The 24,209-nt window shown below is 45.0% G+C and overlaps 1 protein-coding gene across 4 annotated transcripts in view; it reads left to right on the top strand.

Moving 5' to 3' along the window:
- Msi2 (musashi RNA binding protein 2) overlaps positions 1-24,209 on the top strand; it is a 383,451-nt gene that overhangs the window by 125,109 nt on the left and 234,133 nt on the right. For all 4 annotated transcript variants that reach the window (XM_008842718.2, XM_029568072.1, XM_017800505.1 and 1 more), the window contains exon 6: positions 9,999-10,091. In XM_008842718.2, coding sequence (XP_008840940.1) covers positions 9,999-10,091 — 93 coding nt within the window. The remainder of the gene's footprint in view (positions 1-9,998; positions 10,092-24,209) is intronic.

The following is a 24,209-nucleotide window of genomic DNA, read 5'->3' as shown; positions in this document are numbered from 1 at the left end:
AATTATGGGGTTTGGGGTGTGTGTGTGTATGTGTGTGCGTGTGTGTGTATGGGGTTTGTGTTGTGTGTGTGTGTATGTGTATGGGGTTTGGGGTGTGTGTGTGTGTGTGTGTGTGTGTGTGTGTGTGTGTGTGTGTTTGGGGGTTCTCACTTATAATTTCACATTAGAGTGATCTCAATTTTTGTTATTTAGGTTGAGGCTTGGAGCTGTTAGAAACTGCAGCCAGCTTATGTGACAAACCATGGTCAGTGACTGAGTCCATCTCTTTGTATACTATATGCAGATGTGCTTTCAAAAGCAAGCATGGGGGGACTGGAGAGATGGCCCGGCAGTTAAGAGCACTGACTGCTCTTGCAGAGGATCCCGGTTTATTTCCCAGTACCCACATGGCAGCTACGAACATCCTTAACTTCAGTTCCAGGGGAATCCAATGCCCTCTTCTAACCCCTGAAGCATTACACAACACAAGTGCACTCACATACATTCAACAATACACACATACACATAAAATAAAAATAATAAAAAAATTTTTTTTAAAAAAGCAAGCATGCCGGGAGTGGTGGCATTTGCCTTTAATCCCAGCACTTGGGAGGCAGAGGCAGGCGGATCCTCTGTGAGTTTGAGGCCAGCCTGGTCTACAGAGTGAGTTCCAGGCAGCTGGAACTACAGGGACACCCTGCCTCAAAAAGACCAAAAAAAAAAAAAAAAAAAGCAGCAAGCATGGATAGATTAGCAGGAGGTGTTTTAAACTTGTTCTTATAGTTGAGATTTAAAAAAATCCTTTCCCTGTGCAGAATCACTCTGGGTCCACCTTTGCCATGGGGCCTTGAGACTATCCGTGTCACCATCGTAGGCATGTTTAGAAGAGTTCTCTCTAGGTAGGTGCCAAGGGCTCAGAGGGCTAGAGTGACAGACACAGGTGCTAGGACAGAGTTCATGACAGCCTGTCATTCCCTCTGACTCCCCTTCTCCCACCTTTTCCAGTAGTTTATAGAAAGATCACCTCTGGCTTTATGTCTCTGGACTCTGGAGGTACCTCTTGTATGCAGACAGGCACAGCCTCCTTGCAGGCTCAGCCATGGTTAAAGGGTGCGTGCTTACTTTAGCCTAATGCCATGGCTCTAAAAGATGACCAGTTTTAATTGTAGCAATGTATTGGTAATCATTGGAACACTAGATAAAGTTTTTTTAAAAAATATTTATTATTTTTATTTTATGTGTATGCGTGTATTGCCTGCGATGTAGGTAAGTGTACCCATGTCGTGCAATGCCCGTGGAGGACTGAAGAGGCTGTCGGATCCCATGGAACTGGAGTTACGGACAGTTGTTACCTGCCATGTGGGTGCTGGGATTCAAACCAGGGTCTTTTGCAAGAGCAGTCATTGTTTTCTTAACCACTGAGCCATCTCTCCAGCCCCCGGAGAAAGTTTTAAGTGGTTTCCCCATAGGGATTCCAGCTCATGAAGCAACATCAGGGCATGTGTGTGTGTGAGGGGGATTACTGTAAGGATGGTGTGGTGAGGAAACGGCCTGTGGATACCGAGCAGCATGGGTGCCTGTGGCAGTGACGACAGCCAGCCAGCCACCTCACTCAGCATCAGTTGACATGTGGATCATGCTCCTTAATTTCCTGTGATTTTCCAAAGCAGCACTCATCTCCAGGCCTTTTCTGTTACATTCCCCAGCCTAGTATGATTCAGTGCTACTGTCTAGGATATTACTCTCTGATACAATCTGTGGACAGGTCACCCCTGTGGCTGCAACTTTCCCCCAGGGGTAAGAGGAAGTAGTATTTTTTAAATGAGTCTGGGAGGGAGCCAAGCAGAAGGCTCTGGGATAAGGGTGGGGAGCGAGAGCATCCTGCTGAAGCATCCTGATCATTTCATTACAAAAGCAAGTCCTGTCACTGAGTCACTGTTCTAATCAGAAGCAGTGTTGTAACCTGACTATGTTGTATAATTGTGTGTAAATTATGTTCCAGCCCCATATAGATGAAGACTACTTTTTTTCTTCCAATTTTAAAGTTATTTAGAGGGAATGCCAAATTGTAGCTTGAACCCCTGTGCTCTCTGGAAGATAGCTCTAGACAGGGAGGGTGTACAGAGTCATTGGCGGTTGTTTTTGCAGTTAGTTTCCCCTGAAGTTAAATTGATTTCTGAAATAGGCAACATAAAATATTGTTACTTAGACTCTTTCTTTCCCAGTGGGCAACTGTGGGTGAACTGAGGCATGTGGCATTAGATGAGGACAAAGCCAAAGGGACTACATGGGGGACTTTCTCAGTTGCTTGGGTTGATTCCAAGCCCTGTTTACATTCAGATTCTCAGGTGAGGGATCTCTCAGGCCTGTTTTTGGACAGCTTTACTGAGATAGATTTCAAATGTCATAGCAAATTGTATTTTGAGATGCACAATTCAGTGGTTTAAAATATATTCAGAGATAAGTGACCCATCTCCACAGTCAATTTCAGATCATTTCATGCACCTCAAAAAGAGCCCTGTACCCTTGATGGACCATCCCTGCCTTTCTCTCTTCCAGTGGGGTCCCCACACCTTTTTGTCTCTCTCAATTTCCCTTTTATGGACTCTCATATGGATGGAATCATGTATGTGGTCTTTGATGATGGCTCACCTCTTTCATTTAGTTCAAGACTTGGTGTAATGGTACCTGTCAGTGCTTTGTTCCTCTTCCAAGCCACATACTGTTCTACATATGGACCTCTCTTACCTTTTGTTCATCATCCATTGGTGGATATTTGGTTCATCTGTTTTCAGGCCTCTAATATTTATGTAGAAGTTTTGTTTCGAAGGATGTTTTGGATTCTCTTGAGTATATACCTAGGAATGTTGGATCATATGGTGATTCCATGTTTGGTCCTTTGAGGAACAGCTAGCTGATTTCCCAAGACACTGGAATTAGAATGTAGACTATCAGATTTACATTTTTGTTTTAAAATTGGAAAGACCAAAAGTCAGACTTGTTTATTTATAGGGCCCTCACCCCTCCATTTCTGTCTTTCTACTGGGAAAAAAATAAGTCAATAGCATGGTGAATCAAAGGGCAGAGCTGGTCATGAACAGAAGGGGAGGGACTTTGACTCACATTATATCACTTCCTAGTGCTACTGGCACTGAACACTTAATGTCCTGAGCCTCAGTTTCCTTATCTGGGAAGAGAGATTGACTGGAGCCTTTGTAAGGAAATTTATGGGAAGGGCAGAGCTCAGTCCAGGTCCCTGGGGAACTCTGCATGTAAGGAGACATGGGAAAAGGCTTTTTCTTTGGACACAAGAGCCTTTCAGCATCTTGTCCGATTGACCTCCCTGCTCAGCAACTGGGTTGCCTTTTCTTACAGTTGCTCAGCTCTCCCTGTATCCTCATCTCTCTTTGAAGGCAGAGGCATGCTTTCTCTGGCCCCTTCTACAGTAGATTTGACTTGCCTTCCTTGGGAGAGCAAATTCAGATTGTCACACAGGTAGGCGTATGTTCCCCCTCCTCCATAATTGGTGGAATGCTTCCATGTAGAGAATTTGGCTCTGGTTGTCACCCAAAAAAGATGAGATAGTGGTGCCCTGTAGCCCTTTGACTTACTTTCTGGGAGGGTAGGACAGACTACCACACCCAGGGTGATTAAATTGTAATATATTCTCTCACAGTACAGAAGTCTGACTTCTGTGCCTATAATCTTAGCACTTGGAGGCCGAGGCAGGAGAATTACCACAAGTTCAAGGCCACCCTGGATTATGGGTCTAGGTATCAGGTGTCTTGTTGTGGCATCCTGGAGTCTCTTGAGCAGAATCTGTTCAGGCCTTTCTCGGGGCTTTTGGTAGCTGCTGTCAGTCCCTGGTTGCCTTGCTTTGCAAAAGCATCATTTTTGTCTCCCTGTCTTCACATGGCTACCTTCTTCCCATGTCTGTCTTCTCTTCTTCATATAAGGATTTCAGTCACGGGAATCAAGACCCACCCTATATCGAAGATGCCCTCACCACATGAGCCTTAACTGGTTACATCTGGAAAAGACCCTCTTTCCAAGTAAAGTCACATTCTGAGGCTCTGGGTAGACATGAATTTGCGGGGAAGCCTGCTTAATCCACCAGCCTCTTTGCTACACATGGCCCTAGAAAGGTTTGGAGAAGATTCCCTGCACCTTATATGAGGTCTGGTTTGGCATGCTCAGTGAGATTTGATGATGGTAGCAGTGGCAAAGATGGTGGCCCAAGGGCGATGGTGGCCACAAGGGTGATGGCAAGAGTGATAGTTTGTTAGTGAGGTACTGGGGTGCATAGTGAAAGATGAACAAACTCCAGGGAGAAATCAGGATGGTAGAGGGCCAGTCCCTTGGAGGAAACACCTGGAAAGTGTGCGCAGAACCCTGGGGAGGGTGGATGCTGCATCCTCACTCAGCAAGCATATTTTCAGTACAAAGCCTGGGATAAATTCTCAGATACAGCGGGAAGACTGTCATGTGGAGAACAGCATGCAGTTCCATTCTTGACTTTGCATTCAGTCAACACTTTCGTTGACGATTAGAATGCTTGTCTGGGTCCAGACAAGTCGTCTTCCGTACTACACTGCACAGCTTGCCTTTAACTACTGCATAATTATTCCTGCTGGGGCTTGGTTTTTCTGTCTGCTTGGTGGGAATGAGGGCCTAGATGGTTTTCCAGATCCTACCTCATGCTCGTACTCTTAACATCTGCCCTGAGCTTTCTCCACCTTGGGGTTCCCAAAGATGAGTGAACAAGGGGAAAGGAGCCTGGGCCTTTGGTGGTGAAGACAGTTCCTATTTTCTACCCAGGGGACTCTCAACTCTTTTTTTTCTAGTACATGACAATAGCAAGAACTGATTTGATTCCTCTGGGCCTCACTATACTCATTTGAAGGCTGTGCAGATCCATTTCCCGCCTTCCCAGGCATTTGTCAAAACTAAGAAATATTTGGGGCTTTTTGTTTTGTTTCACTTTTCTAGTTGTGCTTGCTAATATATTTCGGCTAATACTGTTCAAAGAATTTTCCTCTCCTGTCTCTTCAGTGCACTTTTCACCTAACCTCCTCTCTTCCCCACTCTGCTTTCAGCACACACATACACCCTACACCCTTTTTGCTTTATCCTGTTTTGCAAAACAACAAGCAGTAGCCAGGAATGATGGATGGCTCGTGTCGATAATCTTAGCACTTGGAGGCCGAGGCAGGAGAATTACCACAAATTCAAGGCCAGCCTGGACTACAGAGAGAAGACCCTGTTTCAAAAAACTAACATAAGCAGTAGCTCTCACTCTGAGCAATCATTTCCGATGGACACACTTGGAAAAAAGAGAGAGAGAATTCTTGATATTTCAAAACCAAAACAAAACCCCAAACTGAATCCAGCAAGAGAGGCAGGAAGGTGGGATGTCTCTGTAGCTGTAGTTCGCAGCTGACCTGAGCCACATGTAAACAGCAATTTTCTGTACTGGCATTGGTGCTGGGGCTTTTGTAGAGCCAAGGAGGTGTATAGAGAGCTGTGGCGTTTAAATTATAGGTCTAGGTGCAAAACTTTGCAACAGGGACGTGTGAGAGCTCGACTACACCCTGCTCTCGTGTGTTACACACAGGCTAGGGCTTGTGTATACACTCACATGCGTACATGCACATAACTTCTCAGAGGAGCACCCTAAGCCATAAAGAGAGGGGCACCTTGTAATCCTTGTAGTCCCAAGGGGTGCTGGGTTCTTGGAGAGTCCTAGGGTCCCCCTAAGCCTCTCACCAGGGCTTCCAACCTGCCACCAAAACCCCCAAGCAAAGGAAGTTTAATTTCCTGAAGGATTTTGGGCTGAGCTTTCTGGGTAGCTTTTTACAACTCAGTGCTCTGTGGAAGCCAAGTGAGGCCCTCTAAACATTTTTTTGTATGCAGTGGCCAGTGTTCAGGATCCCATGGGTGAAGAATGTACTGATGTTAATCTGCAGGAAGATGACACAGGTGGCTCCTTCACTGGGTGGGAAGGATTTTTCATAACACAAAGGAGGATAGAGCCAGCTGGCCAAGGCATACTTTTTCCTATTCAGTGTTTCCAAGGTCAGAAGAAGGTTAAAGTTTGAAGGGTTGCTGGATAGTTCCTGGGAAACAGAAGCCAAGACTCAAGGATGGGGCTAGTTTCCCTGAATGTACACAGACATGCTCTAATGCACTTGTACGCACATGTGTGCACACTTACTTGTACTTACAAACCTTGCATGGCATTGATGGGTATGTAAAGACCTTTTTAGTTCTACTGGGAGTCTGGGCCTGATGTCCCAGCCCAGCCCCCTACCTGCCCTCCTATGTAACCATAGAGATGGAAGGCAAAGGGAAGGGGGGATGTGTGATTGCAGGTCCTCTGCCTCCTGTGTGTCTCACCAGCATGCAAATCACCCAGCAGTTTACAGTCTGTTTGACAGTAAGGGTGTCAGGATTCCCCAAGTAGATCATTCCACTTCCCGTGTGGCCCTGGTGGGAGAGGTCACCATGCACAGCCCCACTGTTCCTGGCCACACTCCCCTCTCCCTAAGTGGTGACATCATCATGCACCTAACCAAGTACCACACATCTCCCATCTGGCCTTTTCACATCTGGAAGGTTTTGATGAAACCAATTTCTTTTTAGTGTTCGCTGAGGAGTAAGATCCATCCCTTTAAGCCGGATCCTAGAGAGGATGTTTTAGTAACACGGATACTTTGGTGCATTGTCCAGGGCCTGGAATTTCTCATCCTTCCAAAAAAGGAAGGGGTTTAAAAGCGTTTGGGGGAGACTGGGTAGATTTATAGCTGGTTGTCTGTCCTTGTGTTTAGGGCTCTGTCTTGGCATGTTCAGAGCTGCCAGGCAACTGTGGAAGGGGTATGAAGAAATCTTTTCATTTAACCAGTTGCTGGGCACTGGAACATTCTGTTGGCTTCTGTAGTTTGCATGAAGACAGGGTGGTCGGTTCCTTCCCTGGGTTCCCAAGAATGTTTGGAATCCAGGTAAGGCCTCTGCCATGCTTTGCCCACCTCTAAGCAGTGAGACAGCCACAGGGTTCTTTTCATGGGAGGCCACTCCAGAGGTGCTTTAGGTCAAAAAGTCCACTGGAGTCTGTCTGAGATCATGTTAGTATTTACAGATACTTAATTACAGGGCTCAAGAAAAAAAAATTTAAAAAAAAATCTAAAACTATTGGGAGTCTTGCATTATTGGATACCATGTAGAAATACAGGAAAGTGTTTCTGAAATTACCATGGACTAGAAGGGGCAGTAGGATTTTTTTTTTAAGGTTATTTGTATAGCATGTTTTTCTGCTGTACATTTAATTGTGAAGGGTGAATTTAGTAATTGACTTTGGGTTCAGTTATGGTGGCCATTTAGTTGCCATCTTCAAAGTGCTCTGCTAGACTCTTTGACATATGATATTTTGCTTAGGCCTTACAGGAGCTTATATGGTAAGCTAATTACTATATCTCCATTTTATAGTGAATTGAATTCCACGTTCTGTTAGAACATAAGCTGCAGTGCCTGGCATTTAAGGGATCTGTTGTATGAACATGAGGGAAGTTAGGTTAGTAAAAGTCCACCATTAGAGAGTGTAGGGAGGAATTTAAAGCCAAAGAGGGCCGTGTTAGTTAGCCTTGCTCATTGTTATGACAGAATGCCACTTAAGGAAGTAATGGTTTGTTTTGGCTCAAGGTTTCAGAGCTTTAGGTTCAGCTCACATCATAGGGATCCGGAAGCAAGGGACGGGGGAGAAGAAAGAATGTGATTATGAGATGAATGAACGAATGAGCCCATGTTAGCTACTTTTCTCCTTTTTTTTTTTTTAATTGGGCCTCCAGCTTTTGGAGTGGTGCTCCTTACACTCAGAGCGGGTCTTTCCCGCTTAGTTCTACCTGTCAGTACTTGTTGCAAACACCATTGTTGAGGCACCCAGAGATGTGCTTTACTCGTGTCTTACACCCCTCTCAGTCCAATTAAGTTGACAATCCAGATTCACTGTTACAGGGTCTGATGAAGTTTGAGTATCAAGGTGACCTTGTTCTACCACAAGGATCTTACGAGTGGGTAATAAGGAAGGTGTACGGCAGGAGCAAGACGAGGCAGCCCACCAGCTTTGGCAGTGTGGATACTGGCAGCATCTCTTACAGAATGCCCTCACATATTCTTATTTAATCCCCAGTCATCAGAAAAGAGATAAAACCAGTAAATCAGAGCTTCAGATACACAAGCAAACTTCTATATGGTGCTCACTGGCACCAGGAGGAAAGCCATTGGCATTGTCTGGTCACTACAATGAGATAGTGTAGAGAACCCATTACTTGTTCTGGTTGGGGCCATGGTGGCATATGTGCTCCACTAGTAACTAAAGCCTGAGCTACCTGAAGTCTGGGTACCTCTTTCTGTCTCAGCCACCACAATCTAGGATTCATGAGTGTTTGGTGTTGGGTAGTACCTTGTGGAGTAGAGGAGGGAATTCATATCCAAGAGAGTGAGCTGCATCTAGGGTCACATGTACAGTTAGACACTGAGTCTGGATTTCTGGTGTCTTTTCTACTCCTGCAGATCACCAGTGCGCCCTGGTGTCACCCAGCTGATTCGTTGTGGGTGTGTTGGCTCATTCATTTGCTTGCCAGTGTCCTCGAGTCTTGGTGGTAGCAGTATTCCAGGCAGTTGTGGCTCTGTCTTGTCGAACCCTACCTCCAGTTGTAACAGGATAGATGACATTTGTTTTTATTATGTAAATCAAACTACTGACACATGGTACCCACTGGATTGTTTAACTTTTTACTTAATATTTTTCAGTTATCCTATTTACTTCTTTAAAACTTTTGAATCAGGATCTCCCCATGTAGTCCATACATAGCCTCAAACGCTCCTCCTCCTTCACCCTCCTGAGTGCTGAGATCACAGGTGTATACCACAAAACGTGCCCCCCCCCAGTCAACGTGTAGTTCAAATGCAGTCTTTAGCTTGGAGTCCAGTTCCTTAATTGCTTGATCCTTCCAATAAGACTTTCTGGTCCTAGCCCCAAGCATTTTGTGTGATGTACCTTCCTTTTCTTGTTGCTTTGGATCTGGTAGGATTCCAAAGTATGGCCATATTTGCTTCTTCTTGCATCCACTGAATATTCATTGTGGGTTGCAGTGTGCCTAACCTGGTGCTTGGCGTTGACAAGGTTCTGCAAAGTCAGAGCCTAGACACGTGGAGAAGGCAGTGGTTTACATTGGGTTGTGGACTAATGAGTATGTAAGCTACGTATGAATGTGGCATCAGGTGATTCCAGAGGGGGCGAGAATATCAGCCTGCTGGAACAGCAAATGGTATTTTAAAATTTGGAGAAGGTTGTGGGACCTTGGAGAATCCTTACGATTTGCCATGGGAAGATTCAGGAGTGATAAGACAGTCTTAAGAAGAAAAACCTGTGAGAATAGAGGTGTGGAGACTTGGGGATTAGTGGGGCTGGCATAGAGTGTAGGGTGAATCAAGGTGAGGAATGGACAGTCCACAGAGTGGGGAGAGGTTCACTACAGAGCTTATAGGGTGGTCCCTAAGTGCTTCGCTTTAATATTGGGGGTTGACTCAAGGGCCTTGGGCATGCTGGGCAGGAGCCATCTCTTGTCCTTATGTGTGCAACTCTCAGTGATTAGGTTTTTAGCTACTTTCTGAATAGCATTTTTATGTATTTAGTTGTTTTGTTTGCATTGCTTAGATTTAAAATAGACTGATGTAGGATTTTTCTCAATATGCTAATGAAGCCATGTCTTATGGGCACTGAGGTCCTGAGGTCCCTTCTGTCTGCAGGAAGTGCCAGTCTACTCTGGCAGGCTGAATGCCTAAAATGTGCAGAGTGGCTGATTCCAACATCCTTAGCTAGGTAATGATCCATCCTTACAGCTTGCACAGGCTCCCAGTTGCCTTCCTGAAGAAATGTGCAGCAAAGCTTGTTTCTGTGTCTTATCAAGCGCTGCTTCAGATAACCTGGTTAACCTGTGCCCTCCTCTTGTCTTTTCTTACAGATGGTCACAAGAACAAAGAAAATATTTGTAGGCGGATTATCTGCGAACACTGTAGTGGAAGATGTAAAGCAATATTTCGAGCAGTTTGGCAAGGTAGGTGCTGTGCACGTTTAAACGGTACCCACCGGAGGTAGTGGCTAGATCCTTAGACATGGCTGCTGTGGCCTCTGCCACAACCTCTGGGACAGCTGTATCTTCAAGAACTTTGTCCTTGAACTTGCCTGTCATGATTTAAGTGAAATTCTCCAGGCACTCTGATGGAAGAGTCCAGCTTGTGATTGGCATGATGCCCCGGGCGCCTGCAGGAGCAGACAGAGTGGCCTTTCAGTACTGTTTTGCTGTCATTTGCCAGCCGCATGGGGCCAGGACTTGGGAGGGATGCGGGGCTGTGACTCACAGGGCACAGGCGCCCACAGAAGCTGTGAGAGGTAAAGGCCTAAGAGCCAGTGCTAGCCTTCCTTGTTCTGTGTCTTTCTGGAAAATGCATTCAGAGGCTCCCTAGGGCTTTTGTTAGCTGAATGGTACCCTGTCAGTACCCAAGGAGACTCTAGAAAGATGCCGACCATACCTGCCAGCATTCTCTGATCTGAGTGCCCATGAGACAGTAGCACAATGATGCCCTGGGGTGTGCGGCCAGGGCTAGGAGTCCCCAGTCAAGAAATGGGAGGTAAGAAGGTGTACGTGGAACAGACACATGGATGAGATGAACATGTAGGGGTGATGTCTGTCAGCCTCCTTCTAGTTGAGAAGGGGGAAGTAGTAGCTTGGGAAGTGGGTTCTTTCTGAGGGCGCCTGTACCTCAGATGGTCATGTTGCACTGTGTTGGCCTTTGTGTGGTTCCCTTCCTTTACCTCCCACAGAAGCCACAGAGCCAAGGAGGCTGACAGGTTGAGTGGCTGAGCTGGCCCTCTGCTTCCTGCTTCTTTGAGTCATTTGAGTGTTATGGGAGCCCAGGCATGGGACTAGCTCCTTCCATAGGTCTGTGGAAGGCTGACGTGGCAGTGTTCCTTGGTGTCCTGGGAGGACACAGCACCTGTTCTGATCACCATCACTCATTAACTCCCACAGTGTCTTATCATGCTTGCCATGGGCCAGGACAAGGGTGCTACCACCTGTCTGTTGGCCAGAAGGTTCTGTGCTTTTTGTTTGTTCGCCTAGGGCAGTGGACTGGTCTGATTCTATCCCATGTGTGTCTCTTCAAGAGCCACTACCTGAGATGAGGGTCATCGCCTTTATTTAGCTTCAAAATGGAGATTTCTTTTTTTTTCTGTCCCTGGTATTAATCAGTTTCTACATGGATAGAAGACCAGACAACAAGGAGAAACTAGCCTGTCCCAGCTCAGCCATGCATTTGCAATGGCATGGAATTGCCCACCCAGGTGGGTTTTGACAGACGCCTTCCCCACGGGCCTTGCTGGTTTTGTCAGCTGAGGGCTGATTCATTCTGACTGGCTCTCGGGAACAGCTAAGTTTGTTGATGACCACACACGTTATAGTGTTTCTTTCTCTAAGAGCGATTTATAGCACGAGGGGTATTTATCCATCACTCAGCCCCACCCTGCCTAGGGAGAAGGATTGGAAATAATTAAATGAGACAAGTCTATCTTGCATCATTGGAAAGCTCTGGAGGGTGGGCCCTCTTTGCTGTCTTTCTCCCTTCAAATTGAGTTCAGGGGTAGTGTTTGCAAACATGAGGTGGGATTTCTTTTTCGAGCCATAACCTGCCTTGGAATCTCATGGGCCTATTTGCAGGTGTCAGGAAGGTTGAAGCTGCCTAGATGGGCTGTTAGTGTATTCCAGACAGGCTTGTACTTGCTGCAAACAGCATATCTCTGCCTGTCCCCCACCCTTGCTTGCTTGCTTTCTTCTCGGATCTCCCTCTTCCTTCCTTTCTCTCTGTTGTTTCTCTTAGCACTTACCATTGTGACCCAGACTGTCAGCAGTGGGATGCTCCTCAAGCTTTGGCCGTGCCCATGGCAGCTTCCATCACTGCCCCAAGAACAGTTGTCCCTTTGTCTGTGAAGCAGTCACAGACCATCTTCCCTGGCATGGTACTTGCTGGGTCTGATGCTGCCCAGTTAATTGTGCAGTAATGTTTGTGGATTCTGTTAGGATGTGTAAACTTATCAAGTGTTTTATTAAAGGACCAAGGAGGCCTTTGACTGTATCAAAACCCATAACATTCTTTGCTCACATGTTAGCAGTTCACTTCATGCATATGCACTGTGTATTATCTGGGCCCACCTCCCTAAGAGCATCATCTGTCATTCACTAGAGCCTATTGTTCCATCTGTGGCCCCTTGGGCAGGGCTCACCACCTCTCAGGATTCTGGTCTCATTCATTTGAATCTGCAGTGATCAGAGTACCCAGAGTCTGCTGCTAGGCCTTGGGGGCCATGAGTAAATCCAGCAGCTGCAAAAGGAGGTAATGGATAAATTGACAAACGGACTTTACGCCTTGGTAGGTTATATTCTGCTGGAAAGAGATGCTCATGTGTACTTGCATGAAGTGTATTCTCATAGTATGCCCAAACATGAAGTGTATGCCCACAGTATGCTTGGCTATGTGAGAGTATTTGGGACTGTCTTTGAAGCCAACTGAAAATTAGTGAGGTGTAATTTTATTTCTTACAAGGAGTATTTACCAAGTGTCAAATGCTAGGCCAGGCCATTTTCTTACATTATCTCGGTTAATTTTTCTCTGGGAGGCTGATGGTAACATTCTTGAGTTGCAGATTGTTAAATGGGGTATTGGTGGGGTTATGTCTTTGACTCAAGGTCATAGGCTCTTGAGAAGTAGAGCTGGATGTAGGCCTCTTCCCCCCGTATACCAGGCTTGTCTGGTCAGAGAACATGGACTCGGTGCTGTGTCCCAATTGCTCATGAGTCCCTGGGTTAGACTTTAAGGTAGGGAGGCTGCCAAGGAGAGGAAGTATGCGTAGGGCAGTTGCAGCTCCACCTCCTACCTGCACAGACTAGATGGGTATTATCCAGCCTATATGATGGAGGGATAGTAAAGGCCTTGGAAGTTAATTCTTGAGTCAAAGTCACCCAAGAAGGGGAGTAGAAGAGCCAGAATTTAAACCTGTGTCATCTCCCTCCACATCTAGAATTCTCCCTCTCTCTTACAGCCTCTATGCAGGGTGTGCCACTTAGGTCTCCCCTCACCATCACTCACTGTCTTTTCCCTCTTCCCATCCTGCCCTGCCTGAGGTGGCAGCTGCTCGAACTGTTTATTTCAGGTGGCAGTTAAGGTGGGTAAGACTGCTATCAAGGGGCTGAGCTAAGGGAGTTTAAATATGTCATTACTGTAAGTGGAGTGGACACAGAATGACACACAGAGCTTTAAATAACTCAAACCGGAGGCTTAGCAACCCTTTTTGTGCTTTTTCCCACCCTCCTTCCAGAAGACTTACCCCCTCAGGTTAGAAACTTCATTACTTGTTTGTATTAAGATGTGATTACCAAGTGAAATTCTTGGTACAGGACTCAGCTATCCTAAGATGGCTGTCCTTATCCGAGTAGCTGCTTCTGGAGAATGGTAAGGAAGAAGGTATTTCAGGCCTTTATGCGGGGCCTGACCATGGGATGACTTCCCTTGACACCTTGACAGACTGTTTTGTTGCTGGGCCTCAATTTTTCTTCTTGAGGGAAGCCTTTAACATACTATGCTAGTATATATTTTTGCTTTGCAAACTATATGATCTCAATTGTAGCTACTTCAGCTAGTGCAATAACTTTAGCCAACAAGTAAAGAGATGGGTGTGGTTGTGCACCAGTAAAACTTTATGTATTAAAACAAATGGATGGGGTTAGAGAGTTGGCTCGGCAGTTAAGAGCACTGGGTACTCTTGCAGAAGAACCAGGTTCAATTCCCAGTACCCACATGGTGGGTAACAACTGTCCCTAAGTGCAGTTCCAGGGGAATCTGATGTCTACTACTGACCTCCGCAGGCATTGCATGACATGGGTGCACTTGTCTACATGTAGGCAATACACTTATACACATAAAATAAAAATAATAAATAAAAAAAGACAAATGAATGAACCAGATTTGGCCTATGGGCTATTTTGTTGACCCCTGGACTGGCTCATTCCTAAGGCTGATTTTTAAGTCAAGGAAGTCAGTAGTGTAGAGAGTAGATAGATTATAATCCAAGGTATTTGTAGACTAACCAAAAGAATACATTGCCCAGAGTATTGAGTGTGGTATGTAGTAAGCAAAACGTTTTTTACCATGTTAAAGTTTATTTCTGGGCTTTGTGATGCAGGGACAGTGCATCTTGATTTGAGACTGTATTCTTTATTTGGAAAAAGGCACTATTTATATACTAGACTCTGTCCTATGAGTAAGACCCAGAAAAACCATGTAGTTACTTTCATCTTCCCATTCCATGCTCTAGATCTAAATGAACAAAGCTCGTGAAGATCTGATTTTAATCTGAAGATAGCTTTCCTCTGTTCTGTTTCTGATTTACGGTTACATGTGTTTGGTGCTAAGCTTTTTAATGCATTTTAAAACGTACTTTGAAGGATGTCAAGTGAGACGGGCAGCATATCCACTATGTGGGTAATGAGAAAGAAGTTGTCCAAGGTCATCACACAGCCTATCCTGGGTAAAGCCTGGGTGGACACTTACTGTGATGCAAGCTACCCCCAGCCTTTTTGAATGCCATAGAACCCTGCCTCCTACTTTGGCACTAAGCAGCCTTTCAGACACAGAGAGCACATTATTTGTTTTCTATTTTTTTTTTTGTCAGAAACACTGATCTCCAGTAATTTATTTTACTGCCTTGGTTTCTTAGTGGACGTTATCTGTGTTCATGATTTCCTACATACAGGAATGATGTATATAGACCAGTCCAAAAACTGGCAGATGACTGATGTTCTGCTATGCCTGTGCGGAACCACTCAGAAGCGCTCATCTGGGTAACTGAAGTGCACTGGGTCAAAGAAACTCCCATTCACAGGGGTTTCCTTCTTCTCCGGTGGCCCCTCCTTCAAGCTCCCTTTTCTTACATTCTCACTTAGTGAGTTTTGCAGATCAAAGAGGCCATGAAATGGATGAACCTTCTGCCTTGTCTGGGATGGATCCGGAAGTTCCTCACCTTTCCGCTGCTCCTGAGATGCCAGGGCAGCTCTGGTGCCCAGCGTCTCAGCTCTGCTCACTAGGTGATGCTGGCTTTACAGGACTCCTGTGAGAGCCATGGAGAGTTCCAATTATACTTCACATGGCGAGCTGTGTAATTAGTTTGGAAGACTTATGCTTAGTCATTGGTTTATCCTAATCGGCTTTGGCGTTCCCCAACAACAAAGTGAGCTTATTTTGTTAAGCTGAACCGACTCTGCACCCTTTGTCCTGCCTTTTATTGTCCTCGCTCCTTTCATTCTGTTTTACTGCCGAAGTTCTGTTTCATTAGGCCTACAAGTCATTTCCAATTCAGTGGGCTGCTACAATCCGGCCTTTATCACCCCTGCTGCCCTGGTTCCCATGTACCTTCTGGGCCAGTGCTTGAGTCTGTGGTTTGTCATGAGGCCTTTAACCCCTTCCTGGCCAGCCCCAGATTTGTGGTGATGGGGAGAAGAGGCAGCGAGGACAGGGTTTGGGAAATGCCCTCAGGTCCCAGGGAAAGGAGCTCTGTGGGAAGGAGGCAGAGGGTTCTTGGAACCCTCTTTGCAGGAGCTTGGTTGTGTGAGGCCTGGAATACCTAGCTACGGCTCTAGAGAACAAAAATAGAAAAGCAGAACGAACTGCCCTTTTAATGACATCCCCTCATTTATTCTGCTGATGCAGGGGTCCTGGGGTCAGGAGTATCAACCTGGTGCCTGTTATTTTCTAGCTCCTACTTGGAGGTGGAGATGTGGATGTGTGTCTGTGGCCACTGTTAAGATTCCTTTTGATCCCAGATGTGTGAGGAGAGTTCTTACCTAGAAGAAAAATAGTCTAAAGCCTTTGAAATTTGAAAGGCAAGAGATTTGCGAGAAAAATAAATAGGCAACTTACCATATTCCTGAAAGTGGACTATGATCCGGAGGTAGATTTTTTTTTTTTTTTTTTTTTTATCACTTCCAAATGTGTGGCATAGATAAACAGTTCTGCAAGGCGCATGGTTCTCTCAGAAGAAGCCTGGAAAACAAAAGTCTTTGTGTGTCCTTTGTGGTTATCAGTGCTCCCGTGAGGCAACTGCCTTCTGAAGTGGTTTGAGTAGGTGGGTTGACTGGAAGATAGTCAGTCCAGTCAGCTTGCTGGGGCCTCACTTTCATCCCCCCAGAGTCTGGAGTGCTCTTCAGACCTCCTTCACTTATACCTAGTAGACCAGGAAGAATCATTCCCCCCTCTCTGGTTGGCCATAGCAGAATTTTAGGCTTATGTCTTCTTCCTGTGATAGCCCAAGACAAAACCAGCCCTGTCCCCATGTCACTCTCATTGTCTGTCTGGTTTGTTAGTCCCTTACTTCAGAAATACATCTTATGGGGAAGGGGACTTAGTCTGTCCACCTTCCCCATGGGAAAAGTCATCCTAAGTGGACAGTCTTTCCTGCCTCTACCTTATAGGCCAAGTGGCAGGCTACAAAGCATTGTTACTACCAATTAACAAGGTCCTTGGGCTGGGCAGGTAAATCCTCGTGCTCAAGACCTTTATGTTTTCCTGGTGACTTTAGCCTAGACCTGTTTCTGTTGTGGCCAGGGGAGGCTGTCAAATTAGAGATAGACTGAGCTCCCTAACTTCACTTCTAAATCATCATATTTTTGCTTCAAACAAGAATCCTAAAATAGACATTGGATTTCCAGGAAAACTTCCCATTTTCCTCTTAGTGTATAAAATATAGCCAGCTGTTGTTAGGCAAAGGCATCAGACATTATTATTGCTCTGTTAACAGTGTTTTAAAATATACAAATAGAAAAATATCCAATGCCTTCTGGGTTGCAAGCTGGGAAAACTTTGAGAGTATGTTAATCAAATGCCATGTTCATTTGCATACTAGGTAAAGGCCAAGACTTTCACACATTGCTATTTCACTGTGTTTCCCATCAGAATTTAGCTTTACTTAATTTTTTCTGCTTGGCTAAGAGGAGGGAAACCAGTACTAGAGCTCTTGGGCTCAAAGGAGTTAATGAGGCCAGTGGCGAGGAGGGGAGGGAACATGCAGTACTTACTGCTCACCTTCCCAGAGTTCTCCAGGCAGCCTCTGAAGAGGTCACTTACAATGGAGTTGTTAGCATGAGAAAGGAAAGCTTTCTCTCTTGAGATGGAGTTCAGTGGGAACTGAAAATGTACCAGAAATCACTGCCCAGGCTTGTGCCAGTGGGTGCAAGGGGTGGTTCTTCAGGGAGAAAAAGCACAGTTCATTTAGACTTGGCAGAGACATCCAACTCCATTGTTCAGTGGAGTGAACATTGATAAGGAGATTCCGCCCTGCCCCCACCCCATCAATAGGACACCCCATTACATGGGTCATGTATGCTTTTCTCTTTTCTTCCTTTTTCTTCTCGTTTTTCCCCTTCCTTTGTCCTCATAGAAATAATCTCTGTAGAACGGCTGGATTTGTCAAGTTACTGCCCTATAAATTTTTATAACTGTATTTTCAGACTCCTTATTTGTGAATTAGCTCAAACTGGACTACCAATCTGTGCTTTATTTACATTCAAAGCCATAGTAGAGAGAGCTCCAGAAAAAAATGTTAATATGCAGGAAGAGGCAGGAGGGTTGAGTTTCTGACTGTTGCTAACCTCACTACTGCCTTTAAAACCAATCGCAAGGCTCACGGCTGATATTTAATAGCTTTTAGCTGATTATTTCTCTTCCCCTCCTCTTTCTTTTCTATCCAAGTTGACCTGGGTGTACTTGAGCGGAAATGAAGTCATCCAAACGCTGAATTAGAATAATCACAGGCCTCTAAGAATGAAATGGAAGCAGAGATTAAATGGTGGAGGGAAAACAGGCATTAATAAGCATCAGGACAACTTTGCATAAAATAAATAGGAGATCACACAGATTGAGTTTGTCTCCATTTCTCCTCTACTCTGTGTTGAGTTTCTGGCAAAGTGGGATTTGATTTCCTTTAAGGTCACATACTTTCTGCCACCTAGGTGATGGCCCTTTCTTCTTTGAGGGCTATTTTGTGACCATGATGTTTCCATGGTGGAAGAATCTGGATGGAGGGTCTGCTGTTGTGAAGGATGGCTGATTACTTGTTGCAGCTGGAGGGGACCAAGACAGATGGAAAAGGAGAGAGGGTGGGAGACAGCCCACAGCAGGAGATCTGTTCTAATATTGTTACCGGCAGATTCCTGGTTGTAGGGCCTTTTTTCCCTAAGACCTGGGCAGGGTAAAGGTAGAGTGACCAGCTTGTAGCTGTTTATCTAGGACTAGGGGGTGGTGGTGATGGGTTTTCCAGGATTGAGAAGGTGAGGGGGTTTCTAGGACTTGCAGTAAACTAGAGTAAAGGGGAGGTAGGAGAGGTCACTTAGCCTGACTTCACATTCTGAAAAGGTCAATCAGGGATGACCCCTACCCCCACCCTTATGACTATCTCCAGCCAGATTTAAATCTTCCTTCTTCTGTGTTCTGGAATTCTTACTTCATACCTCTTTACATTTTGCTTTCATGATCTAATCCAGCAGCAAGGGGTGGGAGCCAGCACAGGACCTACATGAAGACAGACCGGCAAGTGTTAAATGAGAAAGTGGTGTGGGACAGGAAGGGAGGACGGGCAGTCCCTGGAGCAGCTATTGTTCTTCCTTGGCTTGCACTGTAGCACCTCTTTGAGCTCCTGTTCGAGCTTCTTACTTGGGAATTATTTCTTTGACCCTTAAAATAATAATGATAAAAAAAAAAAAAGTCTGCCCCAGCTTAGTGAAAAAGTGGGCTTCTTGTAGTTAAAGAGCAAAGAAAGGATTTAATTAGATTAAAAAGCCCAGCAGAATGGTTTGTTTACAGGAAATCAGTTTTTTTAGGTGGTCTGCTGTAGAATATGCAATTTCTGTGAGTAGATTACTTGTAAATGAGAGATTTTTTGGTTGTTGAGGTCTCTAACATAATTGGAGGCAGAGGTAAATATTTTCTGACTTGCTTATATAGCATTCGGAGAAGAAACAATTTAAGGTGCTTTTTTTTTCACTTAAGGAAAAAATAAATGAGAGTGTGAAGTGATCAGAGAGACAGGCTTTCTGCCCATATCCCCAGCTTTCTTTTGGAATGTCAGAAGGGCATGGAAGGCCTCAGGGAGGGGACATGCCAGAGGCCTTCAAGGCAGCGTGTAGATTCTCAGAAGCAGTTTCTTTATTGTTTTTATTCTTGAAGAAGACAGCTACTCATTTCTTCTTTCGGTAGAGCTGTGTCAGTAGCAGGAGGGAAGAATTGTCGGTGGGGCGGCTGTCCCAGCTTGGTTGACATCTAGGTCCAGATTCAGGCGTTCCGTTTTGCCCTTAACCTTTTACTTGTCTTTTTTCCTCTAATTGCCCCAGCAGCCCCTTATGATCCCCATTTTAAAGTTGGGGAAGAAAGATTGGGGGCGGGTAAATGACTTATTCAGAGCTGCTTAGCTAGACAGAAGTAGGTCCCAAGGGTCACATCCCAGTTTTCTGGTGAGAAGTCCTGGGATTTTGTTCCATGTGAGCTGTTTATGCTGAGGTTCCTGCCTCTGGGGAATGGGGTGCCTGACCAGTCGTCCGCACTGCCATAGAATAATTGTGATATAGCTTCCTGGAAAGTTATCATCACTTTTTTTTTTTTTTGGAGACAAGGTCTTTAGCCTAGGCTGACCTCAAATTCTATATGTTGCTAACCTTGAATTTCTGATCCTCTACCTCTTGAATGTGGGATTACAGGTATACACTGCCATACCTGGTTCTGTGTGTTGCTAGGTCTACAACCCAGGACATTGGGCATGCTAGGCAAGCACTCTACCAACTGAACTAAATCCTCAGTTTGGTTACCATTAATTTATAGCTGTTTCAAACAACATTGAATAAATATTGTGGCACAGAATGCCAAATGTATGTGATTCTTGTCTCTGATTAACTTGAAGATAGTTTATGGCTGTGTCAGCCTCTCTTTCTGATCACCCTGGTCTGTCATTTCATGTACTTGGAAACCTATTCTGTAAAAGGCCAGATAATTATTTTTAGTTCTGTGGCCCGTGTGGCCTCTTATGACTGTTCAGTTCTGTCACTGTATCAAATGAGCCAAAGACCATATAAAAATGAATGTTTGTGGCTGTGTCTCAATAAAACTTTATCTACATAAACCAGGAGGAGTTAGATTGTACCACAGACCATAGCTTAGCGTGTTGCCTGATTGATAAAAGGTTGGGGTTTTTTTTGCGGTTAGATTTTTCTGATTCAAATCCAGTTAATATGTTCACTAGCAAGGCATTTTACTTTGCTGTGCCTCAGTTTCTTTATCCTCAGAATGGAGATAATGATGATAAAGTAATACATAGAATGGCCATGAGTTTATACATCTATAGTTATTAGCATCGTGATAGAAACATTGAAAACACAAGCTGCTGTTATTTTTTACCCCTGAGACCCTAGTCCTCTGCTGCTCTGGAATTGCCTCTCCAGTTCTATGTAGCAGTAGGCTCTCTCTCACACATAAATATTCTCTTCCTTTCTCTGTCTCCCCCCTCAACACACACCCCCATATATTCTGTCTCTGTCTTTCTCTCCCTCTCTCACGCACATACTTACACACATAATCTCCCCCCACCAATCTGCCCTCTGGGTAAGCTGACCATTCAGTTCCTCCATCTACCCTGGGAAGGATACAGACTGAAAAGTCCTCCCTGGATCTTCACAGTGTAAAGATGAAGTTGTGCCATTTTTGATGAGATATACTCTGAGTTCAGTTCAGCTACCCTGAATCATCCATTTTGTAGAACTGGCCTTCAGGTTGGTCTGGCTTTGTTGGAGAATGTTGAACTGCTGTGGTCCAGAGAACTCTTCTAGTCAGATCCTCTGATGAACTCTTTTAACTTATTTTGAATAATTAAGCAGTTTTTAGGGGGGTAGAGGATATTATCTGGAAATTGTTCCAGTGCAATTTAGCTGATACTTATTAAAATACATTTAAATATATCAATTTACTAATGTGTTTATTGCATTTATTTTTGCCTCATAGGAGAGCTTTTCACATCCTCACTGTGGTAGTTTGAATGAAAAGGTCCCCCATAGGCTCCAAGTATTTGGAAATTTTGTCCCCAGATGGTGGCGCTCTTTTGGGAGGTCGTAGAAGGTGTGGCTATCCTGGAGGAAGCACGTCACTGGGGGTGGGCTTAGAGAGCTCTTAAGCCTTGCCGGATCTCCAGTTGCTCTCTTGCTTTCTGTGCCTGCGTGATGATGTAAGAGCTTAGCTTCTGCTGCTCCTGCTCCAGCCACCTCCAGCCATCATGCCTCCCCTCCATGACAGACTGTAATTCCCCTGGAACCGTAAGCTCAAATAAACTCTTCCTTTCATAAATTGTTTTGGTCAGTGTTTCTATCACAGTTAACAGAAAAGTGACTAATACACTCACTAAATTTTCTTTCCTTTTTCTGTACATATGATTCTCATAAGCTTGGTTTTCTGGCTTCCTTTGAATTTACAGCAAATATTAAGGGATGGGAAGATGTTAATAAACTTCTTTCCTATTCTCTTGCTATAAAGCAAGAGAGAGGAAAACCTATAAAAATAAAGAGCCTTTGATCTTGGAAATCTCCACGTTGTAGAACCATTTAGTTGAGGGAGGCAGCCATTCCTCCTCATTAGGCCCAGAAACATTGCACCTATAGCCTTGCACACTTGTTCATTGAGTCTTCCCATGGAGCTTAATAATGTTCTGAATGCCAGGCACTATACTAGGAGCTGACAGCCCATTTGTAAATGAAACGGACAAGATCCCTGCTTCCTTGAAGCCTGGTAGCATGGGGTACAGAGAGAAGGACTAACTCCAAACCAGCAAGCAAATAATAAAAATAATTACAAATTGTGTCATGAAGAAAACAAACTAGGAGCTGAGAAAATCCATACTGGGAATATGAAGAGGGAATCTTGGCAGATCTAGAAGCAAGTCCAATGTATGCTCTTTGCTTCCATGAAACTGCCATCCCAGCAAGCTGGAACCCAGACTGTTTACTGCAGGAGGAGAATCAAGATTAGCCCAGTGCTCAGTAAATAGTGGCAGAATGGATGAACAAGGCCTGTATACTGAAAGAGGGAGCTATGCCAGTCATCAGAGGAGTTTCAAGTGGTAAAATTAGAAATATTCTTTTGAAAATGGGGCTGTAAGAAAATATACTCAGCCGGAGCACTTCCTCTGGGGAGGCTGTTTTCCCTTGCAGTGCAGCAAAAATGAGCAATATCATGCTACAGTCAAAGCTTTGTAAAACTAAAGCAGTATTCACTCAACTGCCCCAGAGAGGGGAAGGATGCTAGGAGGGTGAACCTCGGGTCTGTTTAGGCTTCTCCCCTGTATTTCTTGCTATTTGGGGTCTCAAAAAAAAGCCCAGATCTCTCTGGTGGTGGTGGTGGTGGTAGTGGCCTGTCAGGCCCTTTGAGTCTTCAGAAGATAGTGCCTTGACTTGACTTACAGGTTTATGCGTCCTCCAGGGTGGGGGACTAGATGGACATTTGGGACTTCTCCCCCAGACTGACTGATTAGTCATTAGCCAGGCTCAGGAGTGGAGATGGTGCAAAGACATTAAGCCAAAGCACAAATCTCTCTGCCATTGGTAATTCTGACTGGGGCTGGGGAGGATGCATTGGTGGTACACTGACCCTATTGAAAGAATGATAGAACATCATTGTTATCAATCACCGTAAAACTCTGGGCATTGTTTAGGTAATGTGAGATAACATGGAACAGAGTGACCAGAGTTTGAACACAGATGTCTGTCTCCAGCTATGGGCTGTTGATTTAATTGCCCTTAGCCACATACCCTGTTTGTTAAGTGAGGTAAGCTACGGTTTCATTCACAGGGGTTTGTAAGAGTAAAAAGAGACAAGCTTACCCATTGTATCACACATAGGTGTCCAGTGATGGTCTCCTTTTTCCTCCCTTCTCTGCTTCTCCATCTGCTTGTCTGTTCCCTCCCTTCCTTCTGACAAGGTGGCTTGTTGTCCAGGTTGACTTTGAACCCGGTATGTAGTTGAGATAGCCTTGTATTCCTGATCCTCCTGCCTGCACCTTCTGAGTTGCTTGGATTGTAGCTTGTGTCACCACACTTGGTTTTATGTGGTGCTAGAGACTAAACCAAGGACAGTGTGCGTGCTAGACAGCACTACCAAACAAGCCAGTGTCTACCACTGCCCTCCTCCCCCTAGTGTTTCAAAACTTTCAAATTACTGGCTTTCACCAAGTTCACCTCCTCCGATAAATGCTCTACCTTCATCTGCACAGATCTCTTGTACCAATTTAAAGGACTAGTTTTTTAGTGACTCCCGTGCTCTGTCCTCCCTTCTTCCCTCAACATATAACTCCCATCAACCCTCTGACAAATTCAGCATCTGAGATCCTGCTAGATCTAACCCAGCTGGAGCTACTGTGGGGGGAGGCCCAGGGAGGATTTGGCTTTTTCTCCTCTTATGCTAATGAAATGAATATGGCAAGGAGTCACAATATTTTCTTTCCAGGCAAAGAAATGTTGTAGTAGGAGAAACAGCATGCAGGGGAAGCAAATGTGATCGCACTGGATTCTCTCGAGGGAGGAACGGGACAAATTGTCAGCTTCTGTTGAGAAGATAATACTCGTGCTATGATAAATGCCAAGTTTCTATGAAAAGCCACCATCTTCTTGGTGGTGTCCCCAAGTGTTCATGCAGCCTGGCAGCTGAGACTTTGGTTGGGCACAGAAAAGTGGATATATGTGGGGGGGGGGGGTTGGCTTGTTTGCAGTGAGAAATTAATTCAAAGCTAGTGGGATGGATGCATTGAAAATTTTTTATTTTTTTAAAGTCAGAGTCTCCCTGTAGTTCCAGCTGGCCTAGAACTCTCTATGTAGACCAGGCTGCCCTTGATCTCACAGAGATCCTCCTGCCTCTATCCCTACTGGGATTAAAGGTGTACCCCACCACACCATGCGAAGAATGGTCTTTTAAGGCAGCTTTGTAACCCTAACTACAGCTGTAAGTCATGGCCTGCTTTGAAGCATACCTGGAAGGAGGCTTCCACCCCTTGATGAAAACATCTTGCATTATGACTTGATTAAGGAGGCACAAGAGAGGCTTCT

Source organism: Nannospalax galili, unplaced genomic scaffold, assembly GCF_000622305.1.
Source record: "Nannospalax galili isolate Female #2095 unplaced genomic scaffold, S.galili_v1.0 scaffold879, whole genome shotgun sequence".
NCBI classification, from domain to species: Eukaryota; Metazoa; Chordata; class Mammalia; order Rodentia; family Spalacidae; genus Nannospalax; species Nannospalax galili.
The sequence above is the reverse complement of the archived record's forward strand: the minus strand, read 5'-3'. Positions and strand labels throughout refer to the sequence as shown.